Source organism: Scleropages formosus, chromosome 6 (genome assembly GCF_900964775.1).
Source record: "Scleropages formosus chromosome 6, fSclFor1.1, whole genome shotgun sequence".
Lineage (NCBI taxonomy): Eukaryota > Metazoa > Chordata > Actinopteri > Osteoglossiformes > Osteoglossidae > Scleropages > Scleropages formosus.
The window spans coordinates 37,775,681-37,801,042 of NC_041811.1; the positions used below are offsets into that span (position 1 = coordinate 37,775,681).

At 44.9% G+C, this 25,362-nt stretch overlaps 1 protein-coding gene across 6 annotated transcripts in view; it reads right to left on the bottom strand.

The window, feature by feature from the left end:
• The window catches only part of xrcc4 (X-ray repair complementing defective repair in Chinese hamster cells 4), a 45,328-nt gene that overhangs the window by 894 nt on the left and 19,072 nt on the right, over positions 1-25,362 (bottom strand). For 5 of the 6 annotated variants that reach the window (XM_018745059.2, XM_018745060.2, XM_018745061.2 and 2 more), the window contains 4 exons: positions 23,692-23,858; positions 21,620-21,763; positions 19,474-19,625; positions 16,232-16,376 (listed from right to left, as the gene is read on the bottom strand). In XM_018745059.2, the coding sequence (XP_018600575.1) occupies positions 16,232-16,376; positions 19,474-19,625; positions 21,620-21,763; positions 23,692-23,858 (608 nt within the window). The remainder of the gene's footprint in view (positions 1-16,231; positions 16,377-19,473; positions 19,626-21,619; positions 21,764-23,691; positions 23,859-25,362) is intronic. The other variant, XM_018745062.2, reaches the window with a different exon arrangement.

Genomic DNA, 25,362 nt, shown 5'->3' on the forward strand with positions numbered 1-25,362 from the left:
GACTTACACTGCTAGATACACCACTTACACAAGGCCACTCATACATACATCAGTGGAACACGCACACTCTCTCTGTGTCACTCACACACTATGGGTGACTTCCTGAACAGCATGTCTTTGGACTGTGGGAGGAAACCGGAGCACCCGGAGGAAACCCACGCCAACACAGAGAGAACATGCAAACTCCACAAAGACTGAGCAGGGATCGAACCCACATTCTCTCACACCACCCAGGCGCCAGCGCTACTCGCTGTGCCACCATGCCGCCTGTAGGCACAGGGATCTAGGATACTTTTTCCACTGGAAGAGGGGGCTGTCCCTTGTGTACAAATCATCCCAATACTTTATTTTTGGTGCTAGACAGATGCAAATCTGGCAATAAAAACATGACTACGGAACTGTGTAAAGAGGTAAAACACAGGATGCAAACTCCACTTTTAGAACACAAATACTCCACCAATGGACCAGCACCTTGGTGTGGTGCCGGGACTGTGTGTTTCACTGATCCTCAGAACTATGTCATCTGGAGCCTTGCACTCCTGGTGGGGTCTCCACTGGCAAACAGGTCTGATGGGAGAGTTCAAACAAACGAGTCTACAAAGACCTCCATGAACACACATAAAAAAAAAGTGTATTCTGCCTGTGTTAAGAGTTACCGGGATGAACCTCCAAAACCAATACCTCGTGTGCAGCGGACCTACATAACCTGATCATGCTCACACTGAAATGGTGACTGAGCCATCTTTTAGGCTCACTACCTGGAAGGTGAAGGGTGGAGGTGAGGTGCAAAGCCAGACAAGTGGCAGACATGGGCAGCATGGACCTATATGGACTGGACCCTGGCAAAGGAAACTGGCTATGAGAACGCAGAACGTCATCCTTCTGGTGATGAAGGAGCCTGAGTTGGTACCGGAGGTGGAGAAATAATGGCTAGACACTGGTTCAACATTAAGGGGGTGCGGTGGCGCAGTGGGTTGGACCGCAGTCCTGCTCTGCGGTGGGTCTGGGGTTCAAGTCCTGCTTGGGGTGCCTTGCGGCGGACTGGCGTCCCGTCCTGGGTGTGTCCCCTTCCCCCTCCGGCCTTACGCCCTGTGTTGCCGGGTAGGCTCCGGTTCCCTGTGACCCTGTAAGGGACAAGCGGTTCTGAAAGTGTGTGTGGTTCAACATTTAGAATTTTTTCTTTGGTTAAGGGGTGGTCTCTTGAATTTGTGGTCATGTCTCCCAACTTGAATGTTGTACACTTGTGGGTGACTTCGATTACACAGACCAGAGGTAGACAGATCTTGTAGATCAAAATGTTCTGTGAGGGTTTTCTAGGAGCAAGTGGAGGACAAGACCAAGATCAGTTTAACTCCCACCTCCAAGAGAACTCCTCCCTTGTCCCAAATGAGGATGGAGACATTAGGTCAGAAGGAACCAAGCTCAAGGGCACCGCTGTGGATGCAGCTGCCTAAAAAGCCAGAGTTAGTGTCTCTGACAGTGGCAAACCTGCGAGCGCTAGTGCACATCAGCGCTGAGGGAGACTGGAACATTGAAAACAGAAGAGTTCTAGGCAGTGATCCTTGGGGTCTCCTGATTAGGCTGAGAAGTACCGGCAGGTCAGAAGTGCCTCTGAAAAGGCAGTTGCTGAAGCAAAATCTCAGTCGTGGGAGAGGTTTGGAGGGACCCTGGATAAAGACTCTTAAGGGGCCTCAAAGTTGTTCTGGAAAAACATTTGGTTCCTTAGGATGGCACAGCAAAGTTATTGTCCTGGCTGTGATAAGCAACGGTGCACATGCCCTCCTACCATGACCGATTTCAATAAACCAACAGTAAGTTCATTTTACAGTGTCATTTACACAACTGCTTGGCACAATTTTCAAACGTACTCTTTGTTTATCTCGTTGGACCAATTAAAAGGCTATTAATGGCTGTGGACCGAACACATGAAGAAACTGGTTATGAGGAGATGAACAGTGCTGGTTGGCTGTAATGACATCATCATCATCATCATCATTATTATTATTATTATTATTATTATTATTATTATTATTATTATTATTATTATTATTATTATCATCATCATCATCACCATCACTATTATATTGTTAGGTTACGAGGGGGTACGGTGGTGCAGTGGGTTGGCCGGGTCCTGCTCTCCAGTGGGTCTGGGGTTCGAGTCCCGCTTGGGGTGCCTTGCGACGGACTGGCGTCCCGTCCCGGGTGTGTCCCCTCCCCCTCTGGCCTTACGCCCTGTGTTGCCGGGTAGGCTCCGGTTCCCCGCGACCCCGTATGAGACAAGCGGTTTAGAAAGTGTGTGTGTGTTAGGTTACATTTCTCATTGACAAAGTAATATTCACTGCTACATGTTCAGAAAAAGCGTAACTCAATAATGCTCTTCTACTTTAAGCAGTTTTTGCCTAGACTACTCACTTCTTGTCCAGAGCAAAGTGAAGACTCTGAAATGTCTCTTGTATGTAAACAGACGACTATTTATGAACAAGATGATGAAGCGCATTCAAAGCACCTCAACAAAATGAGAGTAGTGGCACAAGCAGATTTATTGTCCAGTTTGCCTGTAAAAGCCCACATGTGCAGGTATCGCATTGCATTGGGAGAACATGAAAATGCACACACGTGAAATCCAGGAAATACACACACATGTGATGAGCTGAAAGAGCATCTTGCCCTGCTGCTCGTGCTCTCACCAGGTGTAAACGTCGAGAACGCTCGGCGGTTCGGGCCAACAGTGACCCCGTCCACAGTACGAAGGTCCTCACCACATTGCTGGTGACATAAAAAAACATTTTGGGTTCATTTTGTTGCAGTTCAACCACAAGAAAGATCCAAGCTCATTCACATTATGATTTTTAATAACAAAACACCAGATCAATTCGATTATTCTAATTTAGTGTGGGGCATCTTTGTGACGAAAGGAAAACAGACAATGATCTCACTGAGCCACTGAGCCACAGGCAGCTGGAACTAATGGTACCAGTTTAACTCAAACTGTGACTTCATTCCATGTGTAGAGACGTGACTGAAGGTGAAGTTTAAATGTCAAACTCGAGGAGTTTTGCATTGATTATTTAGAAAACTGGATAACAATTCTTCTCATTAGTGATATGATTTCACAAGAGAGGAGGAACATATTTACATTGTAGATTAATCATGGTATAAATCAGTATCAGTAGCTGTAAGGGACAGGCCAGCTGTTTAAGGAGACTACACATGTTCACACACACACATGCACACTTTGAGTCTCACTGGATGCTGGACCTCTATCCCTGTCAGAATGTGTCGAAATAACGAAGCCAGTTAAGGAGGGAAAGAGCAATCGTGTGATTACTGTGGTGCTGAGGAGGGGGACACATTTCATGTGAAGATGTCGATACTGGTCCATTTCTACACGCTGGGAGCTGCAGCCCAACGAGCAACACAGCAGCTTCTACAGAGAGACCTGATCCTGCACTTGGTCACATGCAGCTCAACTAATCCACTGAATCTCCAGGCCATCTCAGCTGCAGAACCTCTGCTTCACGGCCCTAAGCCTCTAAAATAAGTGAGGTTTTACTCACATCAGGTGTAAGAGGCCAATATCTTGAAGCTGCATGAGCTCAGATGTGCGCTTTGCAGGTCCAGGATGTGCAGGTACAAAAGGGCAGGATCTGAAGCAGCTCACGCTGGTAGCTAATCACTGTCTCTCTGCACTCTGTGTCTTTCTTCAGAAACGTTATCCAGCAGCTGGGTCTCGTAATCACGATTCTGAACTGTGGGAACAAGGGCCGCGATTCTTCCTGCACATTTGCGTCAGAGAAACAAGGACTTTGGCCATTCTGGGCATCACATGAGTAGATGGAGTTCATTAACAGTTTTACAGGACACAAGCTTACAATTCAGAGGCCTTCAAAACGCTTTCGGCTGCGACTGAGGCTCCAGTAATAGGAAGCAGCTTTAGCTGTTCTGAGTCACAATGCTGATGCCCATTACCGTTAGCACCACGTTTTGCCTTTGCACATTATAAAAAGTAACAGTTGAAAGTTTTTACACACTGACTACTCATTGCACTTAGCAATAAATCCAAAATGCTGCTGAGATGACAACATACTGGTAGATTCCTATAAACTTTGATTGTGACATGTCCATTCTGTGTCAGCGCAGATACAGTGTAGGACACACTGTGAAATGTTAAGTGTGTAGAAGCCTCAGCACACACTTCTACCAGAGGACTTTTCTCTGGTGTACTCTACACCTTAACGTCCTTTGCGTTGCTGTTCATATTGGGGGTTGGATACACTGCCGTGCAAAAGTATCCAGACTCTTGACCAACTCTTAGAATTCTCTGATCTCACACATAAAACAGCAACACTCTTCGAAAACTGCAGTCAACAAAAGTCATCAAACCGACTTGAAGGACCTGGAGCAAAGCTGCTTAGAGGACTGGGCCAAAATCACTGCACAAACAGAGTGCAAAGCTGGTAAAGTCTTACCCCAAAACACCTAGAGAAAGTGAAAGCCTGCTGCTGGAGGACGAGGTGGCTGTACCAAGTGTCATTGTGGCGGTAGGGAACACTGAAGCAAACATATTGGATTTTTTTCCCTAGCAAATCCAATTCAGTTTAATTTAATTTAATGTATTTTTTGAGAGCTCTTCTCACACAGTGACAGAGTGTTGAAGAAACACACCATTCATCCATCCATCCATCCATCCATCCATCCATAACCACTTGTCCCAAGCAGGGTCACAGGCACACCCCAGAGGGGACGCCAGTACATCGCAGGGCCACAACTAGGTACCAAGGCACACAGCCGGGTGAAGTTACTGGACCAATTACAGAGCAAGCACCTTGCTCAAGGGCACTACAGCCGGAGGCAGGGATCAAAATGGCAACCTTCGTAGCCAAAGGCTGCCGCTCCAACCACGACGCCACCCCTATGTAAACACATTTAACACAATTCCTATGACATTAATTTATAGCTTAAAATATACTGTATTGTAACATATTGCTACAGTAGAACAACTAAATCCCTCCAAAGCGCAGAGCTAAAGCAATGGAAAAAACTAAAATTTAGTGGTCTGTGTGTGGCTCCATTTACTGAAAACTGAATTTGTCTTCATTAACACCAAGCCATGCTATGTCAACATACACAATAATTATTTACCCAGAGAGTGTGTGCATGTAGCCCATTGTGACGCTGTTCTAAACATGTCCAAAGGGAAGGGAGACTATCAGCAGCTCGGTACCAGGGCTTCAAATAGCCAAGAACATAAGAAGAGTAAGAGTGTGGAGCTGTCACACCGATGACTGATAGCGGGTGAACTGACAGAATCACCTGGACTGGGATTAGGGAGCATTTTGGAACATCATGTGACTCTGCTGGCCATCTACCCCATAGCGTTTGGTAGGGCACTCGACTTCAATGAGGCTGCCTCTAGGACACAGTGCGTCACACACTGCCCACAAAAAGTCCCAAAATGTCCCTCCTTGGGCATGTATTTTTGATAAATGTCCTTCACTTAAATATGCTCTATAAAGTCTACATTTATTTATTTAGCAGACGCTTTCCTCAAAAGCAACTTCCAATGAACTCTACGTAGTGTTATCAGCCCACACACCTTATTCACCACGATGCTTACACTACTAGATACACTACTTACAAAGGGTCGCTCATCCATACATCAGTGGAACACACACACTGTCTCTCTCTGTCACTCACGCACTATGGGGGAACCTGAACAGCATGTATTTGGGCAGAGGGAGGAAACCAGAGCACGTAGACAAAACCCACAGAGACACAGGAGAACATGCAAACTCCACACCCACTGAGCGGGTCTCGAACCCACATCCTCTCGCACCACCCAGGCACTGCGAGACAGCAGACCTATTTACTGTGCCACCCCATATGTTTCATATACTAACAGGGTAATGAAAAATAAAATAATGTATTTATATTTTGTACCAAAAGAATGACAGTTTAGCTTGAAACATGATTTCCCCCAGTAGTAAGAAATATAATATGTAAATGCTATGTAAACATAAACATCACTTTTCCAAGCACATCATGTAATCATGTCATTTGTATATCTCACAATGGTGAATAATTCACAGTGATTTGCATATGAGAAAGAGAGAACAAATGTGGTACTTCCCATGCAAAACATTTTTGTCTGTCTTCATAATGTATAGTGAAGGTGCTGGGATGGGGGGACAGAACCCTTCAATCAGCTCATCAGCAACAGCTAGAATAACAAATTCCTCTTCAGTCAATGACTGCAAAAACACCACATGGACAAGCAGTGAATTTAAACAAGAGGACCCCCTGTGGTGCTTCAGCTGTACAGCTGAGACCCTCCCTCCACTATGATAAATAATCGATGTGGACCACCCTAAGTGAAAGACCTGAAGTGACATTTCTCCAACTCAAACGCCCTCAACCAGAGCACTCAGGATCCCTCAGGCCTTTGCTCAGAATCTACACAGTACCGCTGTCCACTTCTTGACGCTGACACTGATACTGACTCTGCACTCGTGTATCGTATTTCCACTTGGATGGCGAAGGCCATCATTTTCACAAGCACTCTTGAGATATATGTGAGTGGGGAGGCTGAGAGAGGATCTCCTGAACAGGGAAGCGTTTAGCTTTGGTCCCTAACAAGATCATACAGAGGTCGATCGCAATTCCCGAAACCGTCTGATAACCTCACCAAGGTGCTCAACTCCACACATTGCAACCTGGCCATTGAGAGGAAATATGAAGGGGGGGGCTTCAGGAGTCAAAAGGCTGAACTCCCTTAATGCAGTTGATGGCAGTCAGACATTCTCGAGAACTGCTAAGAAGTCACTCTTGCGAAGTGGGCTCTAAAGCACCATGAATCAATTCACCTGAACAGGGAGGAATATAATCCTGAGCCATAAAACTGGACCAAACATGATTCAGATGCATAATCATCACGTGACCATATAACAATTAAGTTCCATCAGCTCTAGCTCTCAAAATGCAATCTGACAAGACAGTTCTCCTATTTTACAGCCGATAACCTGGATTGTTGAGCTTTTCCCAACAGTATGACTTGAAAGAAAACCATCCATCCGTCTACCCATTTTCGTGCTTGCTTGTCCTTCTAGGATTGGGGTGGCAACAGGGAGAGCAGAGAGGCCGAATTGCCCCATCGCATCTTCCTCCAGCTCAGCCCGGGGGATCCCCAGCCTTTCTAGGCCAACTGGGAGATATAATCTCTCCAGCGGGTCCTGGGCCGACCTCGGGGCCTCGTCCTAGTTGGCCGTGCCTGGTATACCTCCAAAGGAAGGCACCCAGGTGGCATCCTTATCAGATGCCCAAACCACCTCAGCTGGCTCTTTTCAATGCGGAAGAGTAGCGGCTCTACTCTGAGTTCCTTCCTAATGTCCAAACTCCTCACCCTGTCACGGGGAGTAAGGCCCAACACCTTGTAGAGAAAACTCACTTCAGCCGCTTATATCCGCAATCTTATTCTTTTGGTCATTACACAGAGTTCATGACCATAGGTGAGGGTAGGGACGTAGACTGACCAGTAAATAGAGAGCTTTGTCTTATGGCTCAACTTCCCGTTCACCACTACAGTCCGGTACAGTGACTGCATCACTGCTGCAGCTGCTCCCAGTCTGCGGCCAATCTCACGCTCCCTTCTCCCATCACTCGTGAGCAAGACCCCAAGATACTTAAACTCCTCCACCTGGGGTAAATTTTCTCCCCTTACCTGAAGGGGGCATGTCATCCTTTTCAATCAGAGAACCATGGACTCAGACTTGGAGGTGAGGCTCCTCATACCAACCCATATAGAATGCCCTCCTGACCTTGACTGCACCTTGATATCCTCTCCATGAAAACCACAAACAGGAGTGGAGACAAAGCACAACCTTGGCGGAGTCCAAGACTCACATTGAACAGGCTTGACTTAATGCCTAGTATGTGGACACAGCTCTTGTTCCGTGTGTACAGAGACCAAAAAGCTCGCAGTAGTGGCCCCAGCACCACATACCCGAAGCACCTCCCACAGAATTTCTCAGGGAACACGGTCATAGGCCTTCTCCAAGTCCAGAAAACACTTGTAGACTGGATTAGCGAACTCCCATGCCCCCTCAATTATCTGTGAGAGGGTAAAAAGCTGGTCTACTGTTCCACGGCCATGACGGAATCCGCACTGTCCCTCTTCAATCCGAGGTTCAACTGTCGGCCAGAGCCTCCTTTCCAGCACCCCGGCATAGGCTTTTCCAGGGAGGCTGAGAAGTGTAATAACCCAATAGTTTGGCACACACTCTCCAGTCGCCTTTCTTAAAGATAGGGACCACCAGCCCAGTTTACCAATCCAAAGGCACTATCCCCAAGGTCCATGAACCTTTGCAGAGACGTGTCAGCCATGACAGCCCTACAACAGCCAGGGCCTTAAGCAGTTCTGGGTGAATCTCATCCATCCCCGGTGCTTTGCCACTGTGGAGCTTTCCAACTATCTCAGTGACTTCCACCAGGGAAATGGACTCTGACAGCCTCTGGCCCTGACTTCTGTAAGGAGGCATATCTCTTGGGTTTAAGAGTTCCTTAAAGTGCTCCTTCCATCTCCCAACAATGTTCTCCTTTGAGGTCAAAGTTTCTCCACTTTTGCTGAGCACAGCTTGAGCGAAGCTCCTCCGACCCCTCCTGAGCCACCAGATAGTTCTCCAGAACCTCTTTGAGGCCAACCGATAGTCATTTTCCGTAGCCTCTCCAAACTCCTCCCATGCCCCGGATTTTGCTTCTGCAACTGCAGCCGCTGCTGCCTTTTTCGTCTGCTGGTACCTATCTGCTGAGTCAGGAATCCACAGAGCCAACCAGGCCCTAAAGACCTCCTTCTTCAGCTTGACGGCTTCCCTCCCCCACTGGTGTCCACCAGCAATGCAAGTGTTGAGGAATGGAAGTCAAAAGTGTAAGAGGTTAGTACAAAGTGAATCCTTCTCATTGCAGGTCTGCAGAATGACACTCAAGAGGACCAGTAAGAGCAGAGACCAGAACCTGGGTTCACACGGCACTGCTTTACTGCTGCTGGTTCCACCGTTGCTCTGTAGGGGGTTCTTCTTTCACTTGATGGTCTGTGTCATGGGGCAGGTAAGGTCAGCGTAATTCACTAAAGAAAGGGAATCACCTGCTCCACATTAGCCCTCCATATTTCTTGTGTAAACAGCATGCCTGGAGGTCCAATAAAGCAGTAATTTGGCACTTAGGAAGGCAATCAGACACCCAGCGCACTGGAGTCGGTGGTTTGACTCAATGTTCCTGTCAAAGCGAGCTGAATGTAGGCGCCGAGTGAAGGCCAGCAGTAAACCCAGATGCCTGAGCCCCCAGAGGGACACATAGGAGGAAGGGCCCTCTTGTTGAACTTCTCAGCAAACAGCTTGTCTTCATGTCCAACCAGCAAAACATTTCACTGAATGTCCGCATACACTTTATTCATACAAATGTCCCAAAAAGTGAATTATCTAGTTTTCACAATCCCTTTTTCTGAATAAACAAATACAAAAGAAGTCATTGCTTCTGGAGCAAGGCCTTCCTAGTGAATCCAGTTTAACCTCTTCCACAATCACTTCCAGCAAACATTTAGTCTAAGAGACATGTTGTATATGAGGCTACTTAAAACTTACAGTTATTCAGCAAATGGTCTTCTCCAAAGCAACTGACAATATCAAGGAACTCATTGATTTACTGATCCTTCACACACCTGGGTGATGTTTACTGGAACAATGTGGGGTAACTTGCGTTCTTGAGCTGCACAAGCACGATTAAACAGCTACAACCACGATGGCACTTGCTGCCCTGCTTCCAGACGGGTAAAGATATAAGGAATGAGCATCATCTTTGTATGGAGGTACAGTATGTAGGAGTGTTTGGGATGTGGTTGGACGTGAGGTCAATTTTGGGAGGACAATAACTGTCTTCAGACTAATGGATTCAAGTGTTCCCTTACAGAAGGCAGGTGATGTTTTGTAATAAGTGATATTAAAAAGGTCTGATCCTATGTCAGTCGACTGTTTCTGCCATCTGGAAGCTATTTATAAATATTTACAGGTATTACAATTACATATAATTGTAGGCCAAGTGAATGTTTAGTGAATAGAGACCAGAAGGAGCAAACTGAGAAACACTCTATGCTGGTTGTCTTGCCCCACTGAATGTTGGACACCACACTTACAGGACGAGAAGTGTTTTTACTATTATAAAAAAAAAAAAAAAAATTTAAAAGACAAAAAAAGAAATCAGTGCGTCACTCTGGACTGGGCAAGACCGATTTCTAGTAATTTCCAACGTTTCTGCAGTTCCTCATATTACAACATTTTCCACAGTTACTTTCATCTTGGGAGAGTGACTAAGAGAAGAGTGACGACTCTGAACGTGAATTCTACATATTTCCCAAGAGCATCAAACAAGTTGTGCTGAATGGCCAAGATTTATCAGAGAAATCTGGATTCTCTGATGAGCAGAGCAGTTTTTTATTTAACTGACAAACCAGTTGCTGAACATGTGAGGAAGGAAGCAAAAATAAGTAGTAAAGTATTAGTTGAACAACTCTTTTACTCTAAGAAGTTGGTAAAGGCATAGTTTCATACTTACTGGTTTCATTATTCAGAGAAGTTTTTTTTATGAAATTGTGCAAAAATTACTGCTGATGTCCACCAATTATTATATTTTTTATAGAAAACCCTTCAAATAGTTGTGAGAAAAACTTCAGTTCATCCTAAATTCACCCTAAAAGTACTCTAAATGATATCCAACATTGCAAGGAAAAGTAGTGCAACATGTTACATTAGAATGAATAGCAGCTTTACATGGTCAAAGTATGTTCTTTGGTGCCAGATGATTTTTCCAGTGCCGGAAGCAGAACAAGAACTTCACTGGATGGATTTCTGTCCCTTAAGGAAGTGACATTTAAATACTGTTCATCAGATGCCTACTGCTTTATGGGGATCAAGTGAGTTTTCTGTCTTCAACTTGGCCGGTTTCTTCAATTTTCTTCACAACAGCTTGAACAGCACATCTTAAAAATGCAGTGTGGTGTGCTACTGCTTGCTAGCTGTAGTCTTTGTCGATACAAAACTGTTTGATTTTTTCATTTCTGTCAAAGTTGCTTTGCTTTTGAACTACCAGATTTGTCTGATCAGTATCCCATTCATTTCAATGAGGTTTTCTCAATCAGGGAGTGGAACTTAGCAAATACATAGAATGCCTGGGGTGCCTTGAGGAGAGGTTTGGGAGCCAAACCTGTGTTCTTCTAGGCCTTGTTACTTTTCATTATATCAGTGTTTATGTACAATATGTTTATTCTATTGTCACATAATGTTTGTACAAGCAGGTACAACTAAAGATAAAGAGGTTTAAACAATTTTATTGGGTGGGCTAACCCTTTTGTACAGTAGTCCATTTCATTTGCTTCAGTGGTCAAGAGCCTTGGAGAAACAGGGGACACAAGTCTCTCTTTCTCCCAGTGCAATGAAGCCATAACCTGATCCTACAGACACTTTGGGCACAAAGTTTGCAGAATCCACCCATATCTCACAACACATGAGGAGCTCCTGATCCAAGTCACGGTGATTTCCCAGCCGGACTTCTGTAAGTACCTCCTATATGGTCTTCCGGCATCTGCCTTCAAGCTTCTCCTGCTGATTCAGAATGCTGTGACATCAGCTGTGTTCAACTTTCCAAAGCATTTCCATGTGTCTCCATTCCTCATCTCCATCCACTGGCTTCCTGTGGCAGTGTGTATCAAGCAGGAACACTATGCACCTCCACGTCTGGCTGCTTGGTGGACCCAATGACAAGAGATCCAGAAGTGAAAGTGCCTAAGTTCTCGGTTTTGGCTCTGTTGTGTTTCAAGACTCTTCTTGAATGCTGAAACCACATCTCCTCTGATCTCCAACCCACTTCTCTACTGATCTCTGAGCATCTCCATAAATTTGCATCCCACCATTTGTCACAATCACATTTGTATTTCCAGACACATACATAACTCTGTATGCAGCTCATCTTGTAATATGAAAAGCAGTGCTATCAGACAGACTAGGTGTGCTTTGACAATTTGACCACATCTAAAGCTGTTGTTAACTGCACTTTTGTTTACTCTGAGTGGGGCGCTGGTTTGCAGAGATGTGACTACTAAACAAATGTAATGTAAAGTAATGTGTGACTAATACAAGAGTAGAAACATATGTACATTGCTTCAGCTTTGGAGCCCACAAGTCCCACTGAGTGAGAGATCAACTCTCCCCATCACAGAGCAGGTCCATAATCCACTCTGAACATTATGCCAAACCGGCTAGAACCTGCATACTATGAGTGTGTTAACAACGGCCCAGTCTTTTAAAAATACAGTTCACATCTTAGTTAGAAAAAAAATCAAACATATTAAACCCAGTAAGTGTAACTGGCTTCTTCATAAAACAACAGTTTTGAAACCTTTCAAGCAATACTTGTATATAATCTTATTTGGTATGTGATCACTTTGTGACTGTGCACTCCTTGAACATCACTCATGAGTAAATACCAGGCTACAAATATGCGACTTCATTTAGTTCGATTGACCTACACTAAACACTCACTTTTGCTATGACGTTCTCTATGCCTGTCAAGCTTCACGATAAATCAGTCACTGCTTCATGCCTGCATGGTGCCAGAAGAGCTATGGTTCTGCTTCAAAGTGCCAAAAAGGTGTTCTCGAACCACATTTCGGCAGAGTACATAAAGTCTTTAAAATGTCAACTGGTGTAAACTGAGGTTTTGCTCACGGGGGACAATAGCAGAGCTGTAAAGAAAAGCAGAATAAACAATTCCTTGGCACAACATCTACTAATCACTCGTTAGTTTAAATGCAGCTCCAGCCATTGAGGACTCTGGTCAACGAGAGGCGCCGAGAACAACCATACTGATGGCGAAAAAACCTCATTGTGCAACTCTGTAAACCTACAAACACACACGTACTGTAACATGATTCTACGTACAAAGTGTTATTTATGTTAAGACTTTATAGATTTACATTGAGCTGCTGCACTGACTGGCTCAGAGTGTCTTCAGACGAGACTTTTCACTTTCCCAACGTGGTCTCATTGGACATTTTATGATTCCTCACGATACCCACTTGGCTACAGCCCAAGAGTAGCTGAGTCAGCAGATTCAAACGAAGCAGCAGATGAAAAACAGAAGTTAAAGAGGGAGCATTTGGTTAAAACGAAGGAAAAGTGAAGACTCCACAATAATCAGGCCCAGTGAAGATTGTGCCTTAACTCCAGCTGATGCCGAATATGGCACAAAACAGCAGAGGGGGAGGGAAAAATACACAAAAAACAGAAGCTGGTCCTTGGCAGTGCTGATGAGACCAAACTTAACTTTCAACAATTGCTTCCATCCTTTTGGCCCAAAACATGAGGAGTGTATCCAAGTAACGTCCTAAAATGCATTAAAATGTTTCTAGGCAACAACGGAGATCTGTTGGTGTCGTCAGTGAAGAACCAAACACATTTTCCACATTCTGGATTCTGCCGTATTGTTTGCTTACACGTCTCTACGAAAAAGCTGTGCTGATGTGCAGGGACTTTCTGTGCAGCGATGCAAAAGTTCAACACAGATTGAAAGGTGTGTGACTGTTCATTCTGAATATGCCAAATGGTACAGGGTAAAATGATCTTTCAAGTGGGTAAATTACATGTACATCTTCACCGGCCTTAAGGTAAAAGCAACTGAATGTGAAACAATTTACACTGAAAGGCACATTAACATGTTTACTTCATCCAGAAGTGCTGTCACACACTGTACACTCATGTGGGTATTTGTGTGAAGTCCCACATTTGCTGCTCCCCTCACTTCACTTCACTTGAACCTTTTGGGAGGCTTTTATAGCACAGTAAAGAGCCTTCTGAGGAGGCTGGGTGATACGGCCCGTTTTTCCACGCAGAAAAAAAAAAAAAAAAGAGAATGTGATTTAAGGCTTCCTGGGGCTTCACAAGAAACCAGGTTCTGTTTCCATTTGTACCCAAGGTGCTGCCTATTACAAAACAGCTGAATTACTCCATGATTTCCTTTCAGAGAGCAAAAAGGAGGTCTTGTTCAAAAGATTCAAAAGGGGAACGTCTGCTTGAGTAACTTCAGTGTGGAAATGAGCTCAACTGCCATGAAAAACAAGAATAATTAAAAGGGAAAATGAGAGAATTGGACCTGTTATTGAGAAATTCAGTTAACTGCCAACACCTCCATCAGTCCATGGCAGTGGTGCTCTGTACTTACTGTATGTAAATTGTCACCAAGCCCTCTGCCCACCAACTCACAGGGTATGTAGGCTTTTTGTCTGTCCAGATGAGAGTCGATTACACTTAATTGAGCAAATAATTGCTGGAATATAAAAAAACTGCAACCACTGGTCACAGTTCCGCTTCACTGTTCAGGCACCAAGGATCCTGAATGGAGAGGAAGGACACCATCACCACACACACACACACACACACACACAGAAACACACAAACACACACGCTTAGGAAGGTTGCACCTTCCTCCACTCTGCACCCACCTCCACAGACTTTGCAAGCTGCTTGTGCCACACACACTCAGCACTAGGACTACAGGACGTTCCAAAAAACCAAAGCTTAAGAATATGGTATGGAACAAATATGTCTATTGTGCCTACGGGCATATTTATTCTAAGAAACATTAAAAGTGTGACAGTAGAAAAAATAAACAGGAGAACTAACCTCTCTCACAAACTTGACAGAAGAGATGTTATGAGTAAAAAACATTTCATTATTTTACACATAAGCAAGAGATTAAATTTCCCAACAAACACACTTAAAAAGGCACTACTGGATGACAGGAGAAGATTTTAAGACCATATGATTTCATCAGCTTCACTGTGCTCCTGCATTATATTGGCACACAGAGCATTTACCGCACGTGAATGGCTGTAAATAAGGAACGTAGTTCTACACATGAACTTCTGTGTTTCTCAGAGGAGTGTGAGACAGTGCTCAGAAACCATTCTGATAAATGGCTACACAACTGCTCGTGTTGTGTCTTACAGTCACAAAGAGACGAAGCACATGGTTTTCATTCTGTGGTCCTACGGTTTTCCTCCTGCGCCTCCTTCACTGTACCGGCTTGACAAACGATCCCAAGATGATCCCGTTTTTCTTTAAAGAACAAAGTGCTGAGTGCAGTCAACGTAAGTTATATTTTGCAGCCCCCCCCCCAAAAAAAAAGAATCAAAAGGTATCAACTGTTATAAAGCACCAAAACGGGATTTTCCAGGCAAACCATGAAATGTTGAAAAATGTGGAAAACAAAGACAGATGAGACAGGACAGGTGAGACAGGCTGTCCAAGGACTAAGTGAAAGACCACAAGTCCATCCGAGAGTGTTTCTCGTACATTCAGAACAGAAAGAAAAGGAATCTATCATCTAATCTCTGATCGCTACCTCAATGAAACATGTAGCCAAGATGTCCATCCATCCACTTTCATTCACTACTTGTGCTGGTCAGGCTTGCAGGGGTCCAGAGTCTGTCACAGAACCACTGGGCACAAGGCTGAGGGACAAACACCCTGGAAGGGGTGCTAATCCATTGCAGGGTATCCCCTGCCCCCTCACACACACACTACAGGCAATTTAGAGTCATCAGTCCACCTGAACTGCATGTCTTTGGACTGTGGGAGGAAACCAGAGTACCCAAAGGTAACCCATGCAGCCGAGGGGGGGTATTATGCAAACTCCACACAGATCGAGCCGGATTCAAACCCATGCCTCAACGTCCCAGGTGCTGTGATGTGGCAGGACTCCTGGCGATGTGACTGTGGTGTCACAACTAAGATGACTCTCTTTTAAAATTGGGAACCCTTTGTGGGAAAATGGAAAAAAAAAGGCTGAGCAGGAGTTACCTGCTGAAGAACACTGGTTTATACTGTACGATAAAATCTGGACTTATTTCAGTGGAGCAACATGACATTTTAAGGGTGGCAGCAAGAGTGGTGCTGCATACAGAGAGAAACCGATTGGCTCATCAAATTGTCATCTTAAGAAACGGTGACTGAATTGTGTCTGAAAAGGTAAACCGACGAGGGAAGTGAAAGTGGACATATTAAAATTAGTTGAAGCAACTTGCTCCTGGCAGATTGTGCTTTTCTTCTTCCCTCCTTCTAAATTTCTCAGAGGAATTAAAAGAGTCTAAAATGAATGTGGCTACAAACAAGGGGAAGGACTCCCACTGTACCTTTTCTTTTGAGCCTTTCCATGCTCTTTCTTGAGTTCACCGGAGGGGCCTTGGAGGTGCCGCTGCCGACGCCGGCGACACGGAGCTACATCGGTGATGTCATGCAGGTTGTCATCCACGGATGCGGGGCCAGGTTCTTCTACAGCTGCAAAGATGCTCATGGTGAGAGATCCAAAGAGCCATAATCGCTTCAGTTCCCGTTCTGAGACAGTGCGACTGCTGTGTGCGGCACACAAAACCCTGCCGTCATGACAACAGCCACATATGTAGCTGCAAACAGCTGTACAGTCGGCAGTAAATTGAGAACACGAGAATTTTGGTCATAAATCAATTCTGTTTAAGCGCAAAAACGTGCCTTGTGACGAAGGTACTACTGCGCCTGTCAGGAAATCCCACTCGAGGTCGAAATCGTTTTTGTTAAAGACGCCACCTTGTCGAACAGCAGCTGCCAGTTCTTGTAAGGGAATTCCCTCCAGGACGGTTCCAGCTGCCATCTCTGTAGAGCTGCTGTGGTGATAAGTGACTCGTGAAACGATGGTTTAATGTGTCCTAATCTCTGGTGTCAAACGCACATATTGATACGGTAAAACTGGTGTGTAAAAAAACACACCGTATCATCACGTCAAAGATGCATCATAGTTTCTATCAAGAAATGCACAAAACCCAACTGCCTTGTTCTCAGAGCAGTTCAGAGAGCAAAGGTACATAGTGAAAAATGGTAACGCTCCACACACCCAAAGTATTAACACACCCAGAGCTCCACACACAGAGATCCACTTTAATTAGGGAAAAGCAGTTAGTCTCTAGGAGGTGAATAAGGTCAGGACTGACAAAAATTCCCAGGAATCTGAAACCAGACTTTTCCAGAGTAAAGTGACAGAACCTGTCAGAATTAGAAGGACTATTGAGCTGCACAACCAAAGATTAGGGAAGATTAATTTTATAACCTGGGTGACAAGTTTACTATAAGAAGGTATTACCTTCAGAACAGCAGGCACTATTACTTTGGGTTTACTCAGGTACATCAGCACACAGAGAAATATGGTGGTCTAATCCTACTTCTATACCGGAATTGTCCTTATTGCTGCTAAGAGCTTCTGTGGGTGCCACGGCGACACAGCGAGTACCACTGCGGCCTCACAGCAGCCAGCACTCTGGGTGGTGCGAGAGAACGTGGGTTCGATCCCCACTCAGCCTGTGTTCACATGGGTTTCGTCTCACGGTCCAAAGCCTTGTGCTCAGAGGAACTGCTGAGCCTAAACTGTCTGCAGCCCCAGCCACTGGTAAGTGGTTAGGGTTAGTAAGGGCATCACTGCAAATGAACCCCGTTCTACTCTGTCAAATGGCTCCTGCTTTTCAACAATAAAGTTCATTATGTTTAAAGCACGACGCACATTATTGTTGCCTTGTACCAATAAAGCACATGCCAGCAGATACAATGTACATCCCCAAATTCTACCAAGAGCCACATGTTCTCTTATAGCTTTGACATGCAGGAAACAGTTCGTTCCAAACAGGTTTTTATGTCGTACTGAATTATGTACTGATGTCAGAGACACACTTGTGCAACACTTCGAAACCGGGTCTCATAAGAGAAGAAAGAAGAAGTGATGCAAAGCTGAAAGTTAGGAAACTTTTTAAGTGAAAAACTAGAGAATGCAAAAGTGTACAACAATTGTACAGCTCCATACCCTGTCTTCTCCGCACAGGACATCGAGGGCGACTCCATGAGACGCACCAGGATGGTTCCATGCTGCAACCTGGTGATACTTTATGGCTGTATTCATTAGGATCCCACAAATCCAAAAAATGTTTAATAAAACAATTCTGTTGAATGTTGCACTTTCCAAACAGCCAGAGGTCACCATGAGCTCACGGTGGCACCTCCACCCATCCTTACGCCAACTGCCAGCTTGTAGGCCACCTGACTGGTCCGCCTGACCAGTGTGCGGCCCCGTCCCTTGCACATGTCAGGTATATCTTCCTTTGCTTGTCATACAGGTTCACTTTCTCTCCTGCTCTCAAAAGTTGAAAATTGGCTTCTGCATCTGGTCTTGTGTGCATCCAGTACATTTTACTGAGATGAACATGGGGACCATATACACCTTCACCAAAGTGTCCTGTAACCGCTTGTGTCCCTTGTTTATTACAGTAAGCCACAGTACCAGAAAGCACTGTGCTGATGGAGCAAACACTGAAAAGGGACTGGAATACAAAGTGAGTCTGGTTCAGGGATGGAAAGAGAAAGAGATAAAAAGACAAGTGAAAAACTTTTGGGACGGTGTTACACTATTCCTTGTGATGGACTGGCGTCCCGCTTTGGGTGCGACCCCTCCTCCTCAAGCTTTACGCCCTGTGTTGCCGGGTTAGGTTCCGGTTCACCGTGACCCCACTTGGCACAGGCGGTTTCAGACTGTGTGTGTGTTACACTATTGTAATGAAAGCTAAGAAAGAAAAGGCAAAAGAATGATGAGAGAAAAATGTTGTTTTTCAGTCAAACTTTTCAGTCATTGTTTGTCGCTGTGTACTCACTCCATGGGGGGGAAGTCAACAGAGAACAGATGAACGGATGAGTGTGCAGGAGGCTCCAACAGCCTCTGCTCTTCTACCAAAGAAAGCAAAGAAGTGGACAGTTTTGACAGCAGGCTACAGTGGGCCGTCAGACACCTAACTGCCCGTAATCTGGTGCTCAGAAACTGAAGAGAAGCATCACTCAGCAGCTAGCAGCGAAGTCCTCAGCCCAGTATGAGGTTTAACCGTGGGCAAATTCTTAGTAATTTGTAAGGTTATTCGTATAAAGCACAATGGCCCATTATGGTGGGGCGCCCATAAAAACCCAGTTCCAAATAAGCCCCAAATTAACCATTCGGCGACCTTCATATTTTTAAGAACCTTACCGCTGACATACACCAGCGTTCCCCCCACGACGCCAATTGTAAACTCAGTTATGGATCCCCAAAGATTGCACAGCAGTGAGGAATCTAATTTCTCTATTCAAAGGGATGTGGAGTACAGGGCTCCGTCTTCAGAGTGCCCAGAGTAAACTGCTGTTTGTAATTTGGTCAAGCAATAAGAGGGAGGCTCACAAGGAAATGATTAATGCAAGCTTAGCCCTCTTGTGGTGTGCCCCCTTACATGTAGATATAGATTTTTTTTATTGCTATTTACTCTCGCCATCTGGGGGTGATTACCTCAGGAGGTTTGGAGGTGGGGGGCTGGGAGACAAAGGAGCCTTATCTTACCATAAATGGGCTGCTCAGGAGCCAGGGACCGAGGGGGGCTCTCCTTCCCTTCCTCATCTGTGCTGGCACCATAGGTGTCCTCAATGGGGGGCGAGATGCTGGCCGACCCTGCACTCCAATGGGGGGCCTTTTTCTTCTCTAGTGCTGCCTCCCTCCAGGAGAACCAGAGAGAATAGGCTGTTCAGCAGCAATCATATTCATTAGTATTACTGTTAGATACTGAACTTTATCTTGCTGTTCTTACCTCTAATTATTACTGATTGCTGTCGAAAGCACACAAGTGGCTGCAGGAAACTGACACATTACTGCTCTTGCTGCCACCCAATGTACATAACATCTCACTATTTAATACCATAGATATCTCACATTACTCTAAGGGTTAAAGAGCAGTGCCACACAGGTTTTAGGATACAAGAACAATGTTTCACCTCTGCACAAGAAGTAAACGAGAGAAACGAAAGGCAAACCCGGCGATGACAATTTGGTCACATGGCTGTTTTTCAAGAACTGATCCATAAATTGTCTCCACTCCAGACTCACAATTTACAAAGTTTGTCTCTATTTCAATATTTCTCATTCGGAATTCGGTCTGAACAAGGATTATCTCATGTTTCCCCAACACGCTCTCAGAAAGCAAAAAGACCTAATGCAGAGAGCACTGAGAAAAGACTGACTGCAACTTTCAAGTCCACTATGGACAGACTGGAAGAGTTCGAAGAAGAAGAGACGAGGGCTTCGGCCTCACCAGATCACCTTCAGGGTGGACCTGGCGGCATGGAGGAGGAGATATCATCATAAGATGTGAAGCACCTTGGAAACTCAGCTGAATGCTGCCAATGTTGACATCAATGGCAAATTAGAGAAACTCTCCATCTTCGCTGCACTTCGACACAAAACTCACCAATCTACCTGATGGCACGAAAGCGCTGAAATTCACTTCAACCAGGTTTGACTTGGAGAAGACAGTAAGATCAAAGGCTGAGTCAATAGCTGGCCTGGAGCAGAAAGCTGCGCTATATTTATAACTGGAAGAATCGGAATATGAAAACTACCTCAATAATGTGGCAACAGTGGTACTGTGCGAGAACGCTGAATGAACGTTTCTCTCGTACCACTGCCGAAGGACGAACTGCGCTCCTGGGTGCGACTCCTGAATGAATCACCTCCTACCGAGAAGGACGTCTCCTACCGATTCCTTGGCCGCGCTCCCGACCCGAATGCCCCTCGCAGAAGGATTCTGGTTCATGTTTCTCCTTTGCTGGGGGTGGGGGGCTTAACAGTCTCAGTTTTACCTGTGCTGGATCCTCGGAAGAGATGTATCCAGAGATGTTTAGTAAGGCGCTAATAAAATGTACCTGTAAATATACCCGGTGGCTGACTGTTCTCGTGTTTCCACCCCCCTCTTCTTCTCTGTTTTCTGTGTCATTGGGTCACCTGTTCTAGTTGTCTGACAACAGAGTGCATTCCCACAATTATGATTTCCAGTTAAAATAATCACTTGCGATGTCAATATATTTATAAGCAGGAGGATTAAATTTTAATGATTTTTTTAAGAGCTTTCAGTTTTATTTCTATTAGTGGGAACAGTATGACATATTCTGTTATATAAATGTATGATTTGAGCTACGAGAACTCGGTGGTGCTCTGCGTACTCTTCCAAACAATGGAGCTGGACAACAGTGACTGATGACTTCTGAGAATCACTGTAACTCGTTATCCTGCTTTCATACTTGCAGTCGTTCCCAATATTTCACATGGTGTTGTCACCTTTCTGTGTTTTTATTGTGTTTTCAAAAAAGCAACAGCTTTAGGTTTCCTACGAACAGTTCATTCAGAAAAGTATACCTTCTGTATTCATGAAATCAAGTGTTGAAAAAGTTGGAATGGAAGAAGGCCAAGGCAACCCCAGCGTCCCACCGCAGCCCCACCTCAGCCCCACCCACGCTGTTGTGCTCTTTGCCCCGTCTGAGACACTGCACAGCCACATATAAAGTGAAAATGTCGTCATTAAGGAACAAAACACACACCACGTATCATCGCTAAGTAACGACACAACATGAAAACAAACAGCACACAGTTCATTTGGTCATTATTAGCACAGAGGAAAATCTTTTCTTGTCGGGCCAAATGTATTCACATGGGATACCTTAACTCCTCTAACTTGTCCTGCAGCTGCTTTATTTCCTCCTGCTGCCTCCTCATTTTTGCCTTCTTCTCATTGAGCACCAGGACAAAGCGGCTGTAGAGGTCTCTCTCCAACAGCTCCTTACCCTGGACATACCTCTCCAGCCTAAAACACACAGGTGTTGGAGAGATTTCAGTGCTTTTTTAATAGATCACACATTAAAAAGGTACTAGCGGAATGAAATAAAACACTCTGTTCTATACATTCTTCAGTACCACATTGACCTGCTGTAGAATGATTCGTTGTACATTTGTTTGCATCTTTAATTTAGACCTCTAAAAAGCAATGTATTTTAAAAATATCAAAACAACTAAATAAAGCATTACTGATTATTAGAGAAGCAGAGCTGTTTATGACATGACATAATATATAGCAGCGATTTCTCCCCTCAAAATAACGACAATACGTAGCTTCTTCATTTTCTTCATTTTTTTATGCTATAAAAAGTCACCATGAAGGGCAGCAAAGTGGTGCAGCAAGAACCGCACCTGGGCTGTTTGGGCACAGGTTTGAATTTAGCTCATTCTGTGTTGAGTTCGAATGTTCTCCCTGTGTCTCTGTGGGTTTCCTCTGGGTGCTCTGATTTCCTCGCACTGTCCAAACACTGTGACTCTAAGATGCCCGCAGTGTGTGACTGTGTGAGAGAATACAAGTGTGTGTGGATACCCTGCAATGGACCGGGATCCCATCCACATTTCACCGCCCTAGCCTAGCGACTCCGGACTGCCGCGAACCTCAGAAGGATGAGCAGTTAACAGAAGTGAGTCACCGAAAATCAAGGCCTCGTACACAAAGACTACACACACAATAAGCATGAGCTCAACGTTGCCGAGCTTACAGTGAGGCAGGCAGCACCGCCCTCAAATTTCTGTGGTCCTGCTCACTGTCTGGGTCCCACTAAACACCATCGTAGACCTCTGAGCTCAAGCCTCCATGCTACCGTTAACCTCTTTAAAATGTCCTGCTTGTTAAGACAAGTGCTGCAGGTCATTATGTCATTGTTGATATTTGGGATGGGGTCCATCTGGAGTAAGACAGGAAGGAATGCATTAAGCAGAGGAAAGGAATGACACAGAGCAGAGCACAGAGGAGCGGAGCAGCGTGACACCCCACTAGTAGACCGTGGACCACTCAGTCACACTCCAGCACGCCAGTCTGTGAAGGACACGCCTCTTGGGGAGTCAACAGCCTTTCGAGAGGAGGCCACGTCATTATGAGTAATGGCTAGAATTATTACATAGTCTGCATGTAACTTACAAAAATATAACTTGATGTTGATGACCAGAAGCAGTGACTGTACTTCACCATTTACCCTGCTTTTGTACTAAACTACTGACAATTACTTACTTTTTCATGCAGTTGTTTCTTCTGGAGCAATTCAGGGCAACTTTGTTGCTTAAGGGTATTATAGCAGGAGGAGGAATTCAAACCCAGGTCCCTCACGTATTAGGAGACAGTACTAACCACTGTACCATGCACTGCCGCACATTTACTGCGCCAATATTTGGGCCCAGATGTAAAAAGTCACTCATGCCAGGAGTATTTATAATTGGTGAAATAATTCCAAAATAAAAAGGTCATACTACCCACAGAACTCTAATCTCAACCCTACAGATCCCTAACCCTAACCTAAGCTGAACTGAACTGACTCACTGAATCCCAACTGTCTCTACTGATGTTCTTGCAGCCCAGATACAGAATGTCCTAGATATATTTACATGTTCACAACAAATTATGTGAAAATGTGTTGCATTTGGACATTGAGATAAAGAAATATTGTTTATTACCTGTTGGCAAAACAAGAGAACCTGAATTCACTAATATTTATTGTTAGGGAACCCATACTGATTGATTGGTTGATTGACTGGTTGATTGATTTGAGCATCACTGGTCCAGTCCACTACTACAGACTGAGAATCACTCAGCCACGAAAAAACACACAAGTTGATCCACAGAATAATGTACAACGACACAAATAGGAAGAGTGTGATCATTCCACCTCCTCTGCTGACAAAAGTCAAACAAGCACCTACTCAGAGGTGATGCGAGTCTGTTCCCGTCTCAGCATCTCGTTCTCCTCCTCGAGCTGTTCGTTGGTGGCCTGCAGCTTGGTGCTCTTCTCCAGGCCATGGATAATGAGGTCCTTGACGACCTCCACAGGCTCAGGTAGTTCTTGTAGCTCCACCAGTCCAAGTCTAAACTGGGTGGAGAGAAGAAAGACAGAGACACAGCAAACCAACTTATCATTTTTACCATAACTGTCAAACTGCCCGTTCGGATACCTCATTTTACATCACTGTGGGACACTGCAACACCACTTTGATTTTGTCATAAAGTTGTTCCTGGTTTAGTGCTAAGTGTTAAGATCTTCTCAGGCCTGCGCGTCCTGAAATACATTTGCCAAACAATGCTGACAAGGGGGGTGTACGAACCATTTATGGTGTGAGACAGTCAGTGTTAAAATGAAGTGGTGTGAGTGTGTGTGTGTGTGTGTACACGCAGTGCACAATGAACAGGGACAAACATGTAAGGTGTCCCTTGAGAGAAGGTTTACGGCGTCTCTCCACGCACTCGAGACGATAAGGGACCATAACCCTGAGAGATAACGGAGGCTCTGGAGTCTTCCGACCCCCTGGATTCTTCCAGTCAGGAAATGAGTGACCTCTATCAGTGAAAAGTGCAGCAAAGGCTACTCGAGAGAAGTGTGTGTGTGGCTCGCTCTGCTCAGACTGGGAGAAGACGCCTTTCATCGCTTCGTTCAAGATCCCGCACCGACCCACACGATAGAATGCAGAGCTTCTCAAGAGTGAGAGGGAAGTGGACCAGTTAGTGCGTCAGTCTCGCCCTACACTCCCACTGCCCAACGTCACTGGAAGTTATTACACGGTGACCCTGCATATGGGAAATATGCAATATTGGAAAATGGACATGATTTATGTATTTAGAAAGATCACTATCGTAAATTAAACAGTGCCATATTATCGTACAACACGGATACAGTGAAAACACACACACACGAACTCTGTCTGAAACCGCTAGTCCCAAGCGGGGGTCGCGGCAAACCAGAGCCTAACCCGGCAACACAGTGCATAAGGCTGGAGGGGGAGGAGACGCACCCAGGATGGGACGCCAGTCCGTCACAAGGCACCCCAAGCAGGACTCGAACCCCAGACCCGCTGAAGAGCAGGACCCAGCCAAACCCGCTGCGCCACCGCACCCCCCATGAAGTGAACACAACAAATCAGTTTTTTGTTTTGGTAAATTGCACACCTGTCTGCTGAACTTTTTTTTAGCGGTGTCTGTATATAAAAGACTTCCTCATTCTCCATTCTACACTTTTAGCTCAACTTTTGAAACAGAGGAAATAAAATATAATGAAATAATAATTAAGTAATGTTAATTTTTTTATAATCTAAATGATAAATAAATGTAGAAATTAAAGATTTTTTTGTTTTGTTTATTGCGTCCAAAGGGTAACGCAAGTTTTTTCATGAAGGGTCATGTATAAACATTTTTAAAAATAATGACTGCAAAATAAACAATAAAGTTACAGATGAAGGCGATATGTCCAGTTTAAATAAACGAATAAGAAAATCGAAGCACAATGGAAGGAAACAGATGACTCACACGTGCAAGGAGACAGAGTGCCGGCCGGTACACTTTCATATTTCATATCAACACATCATACGAAGAAAAAGGTCAGA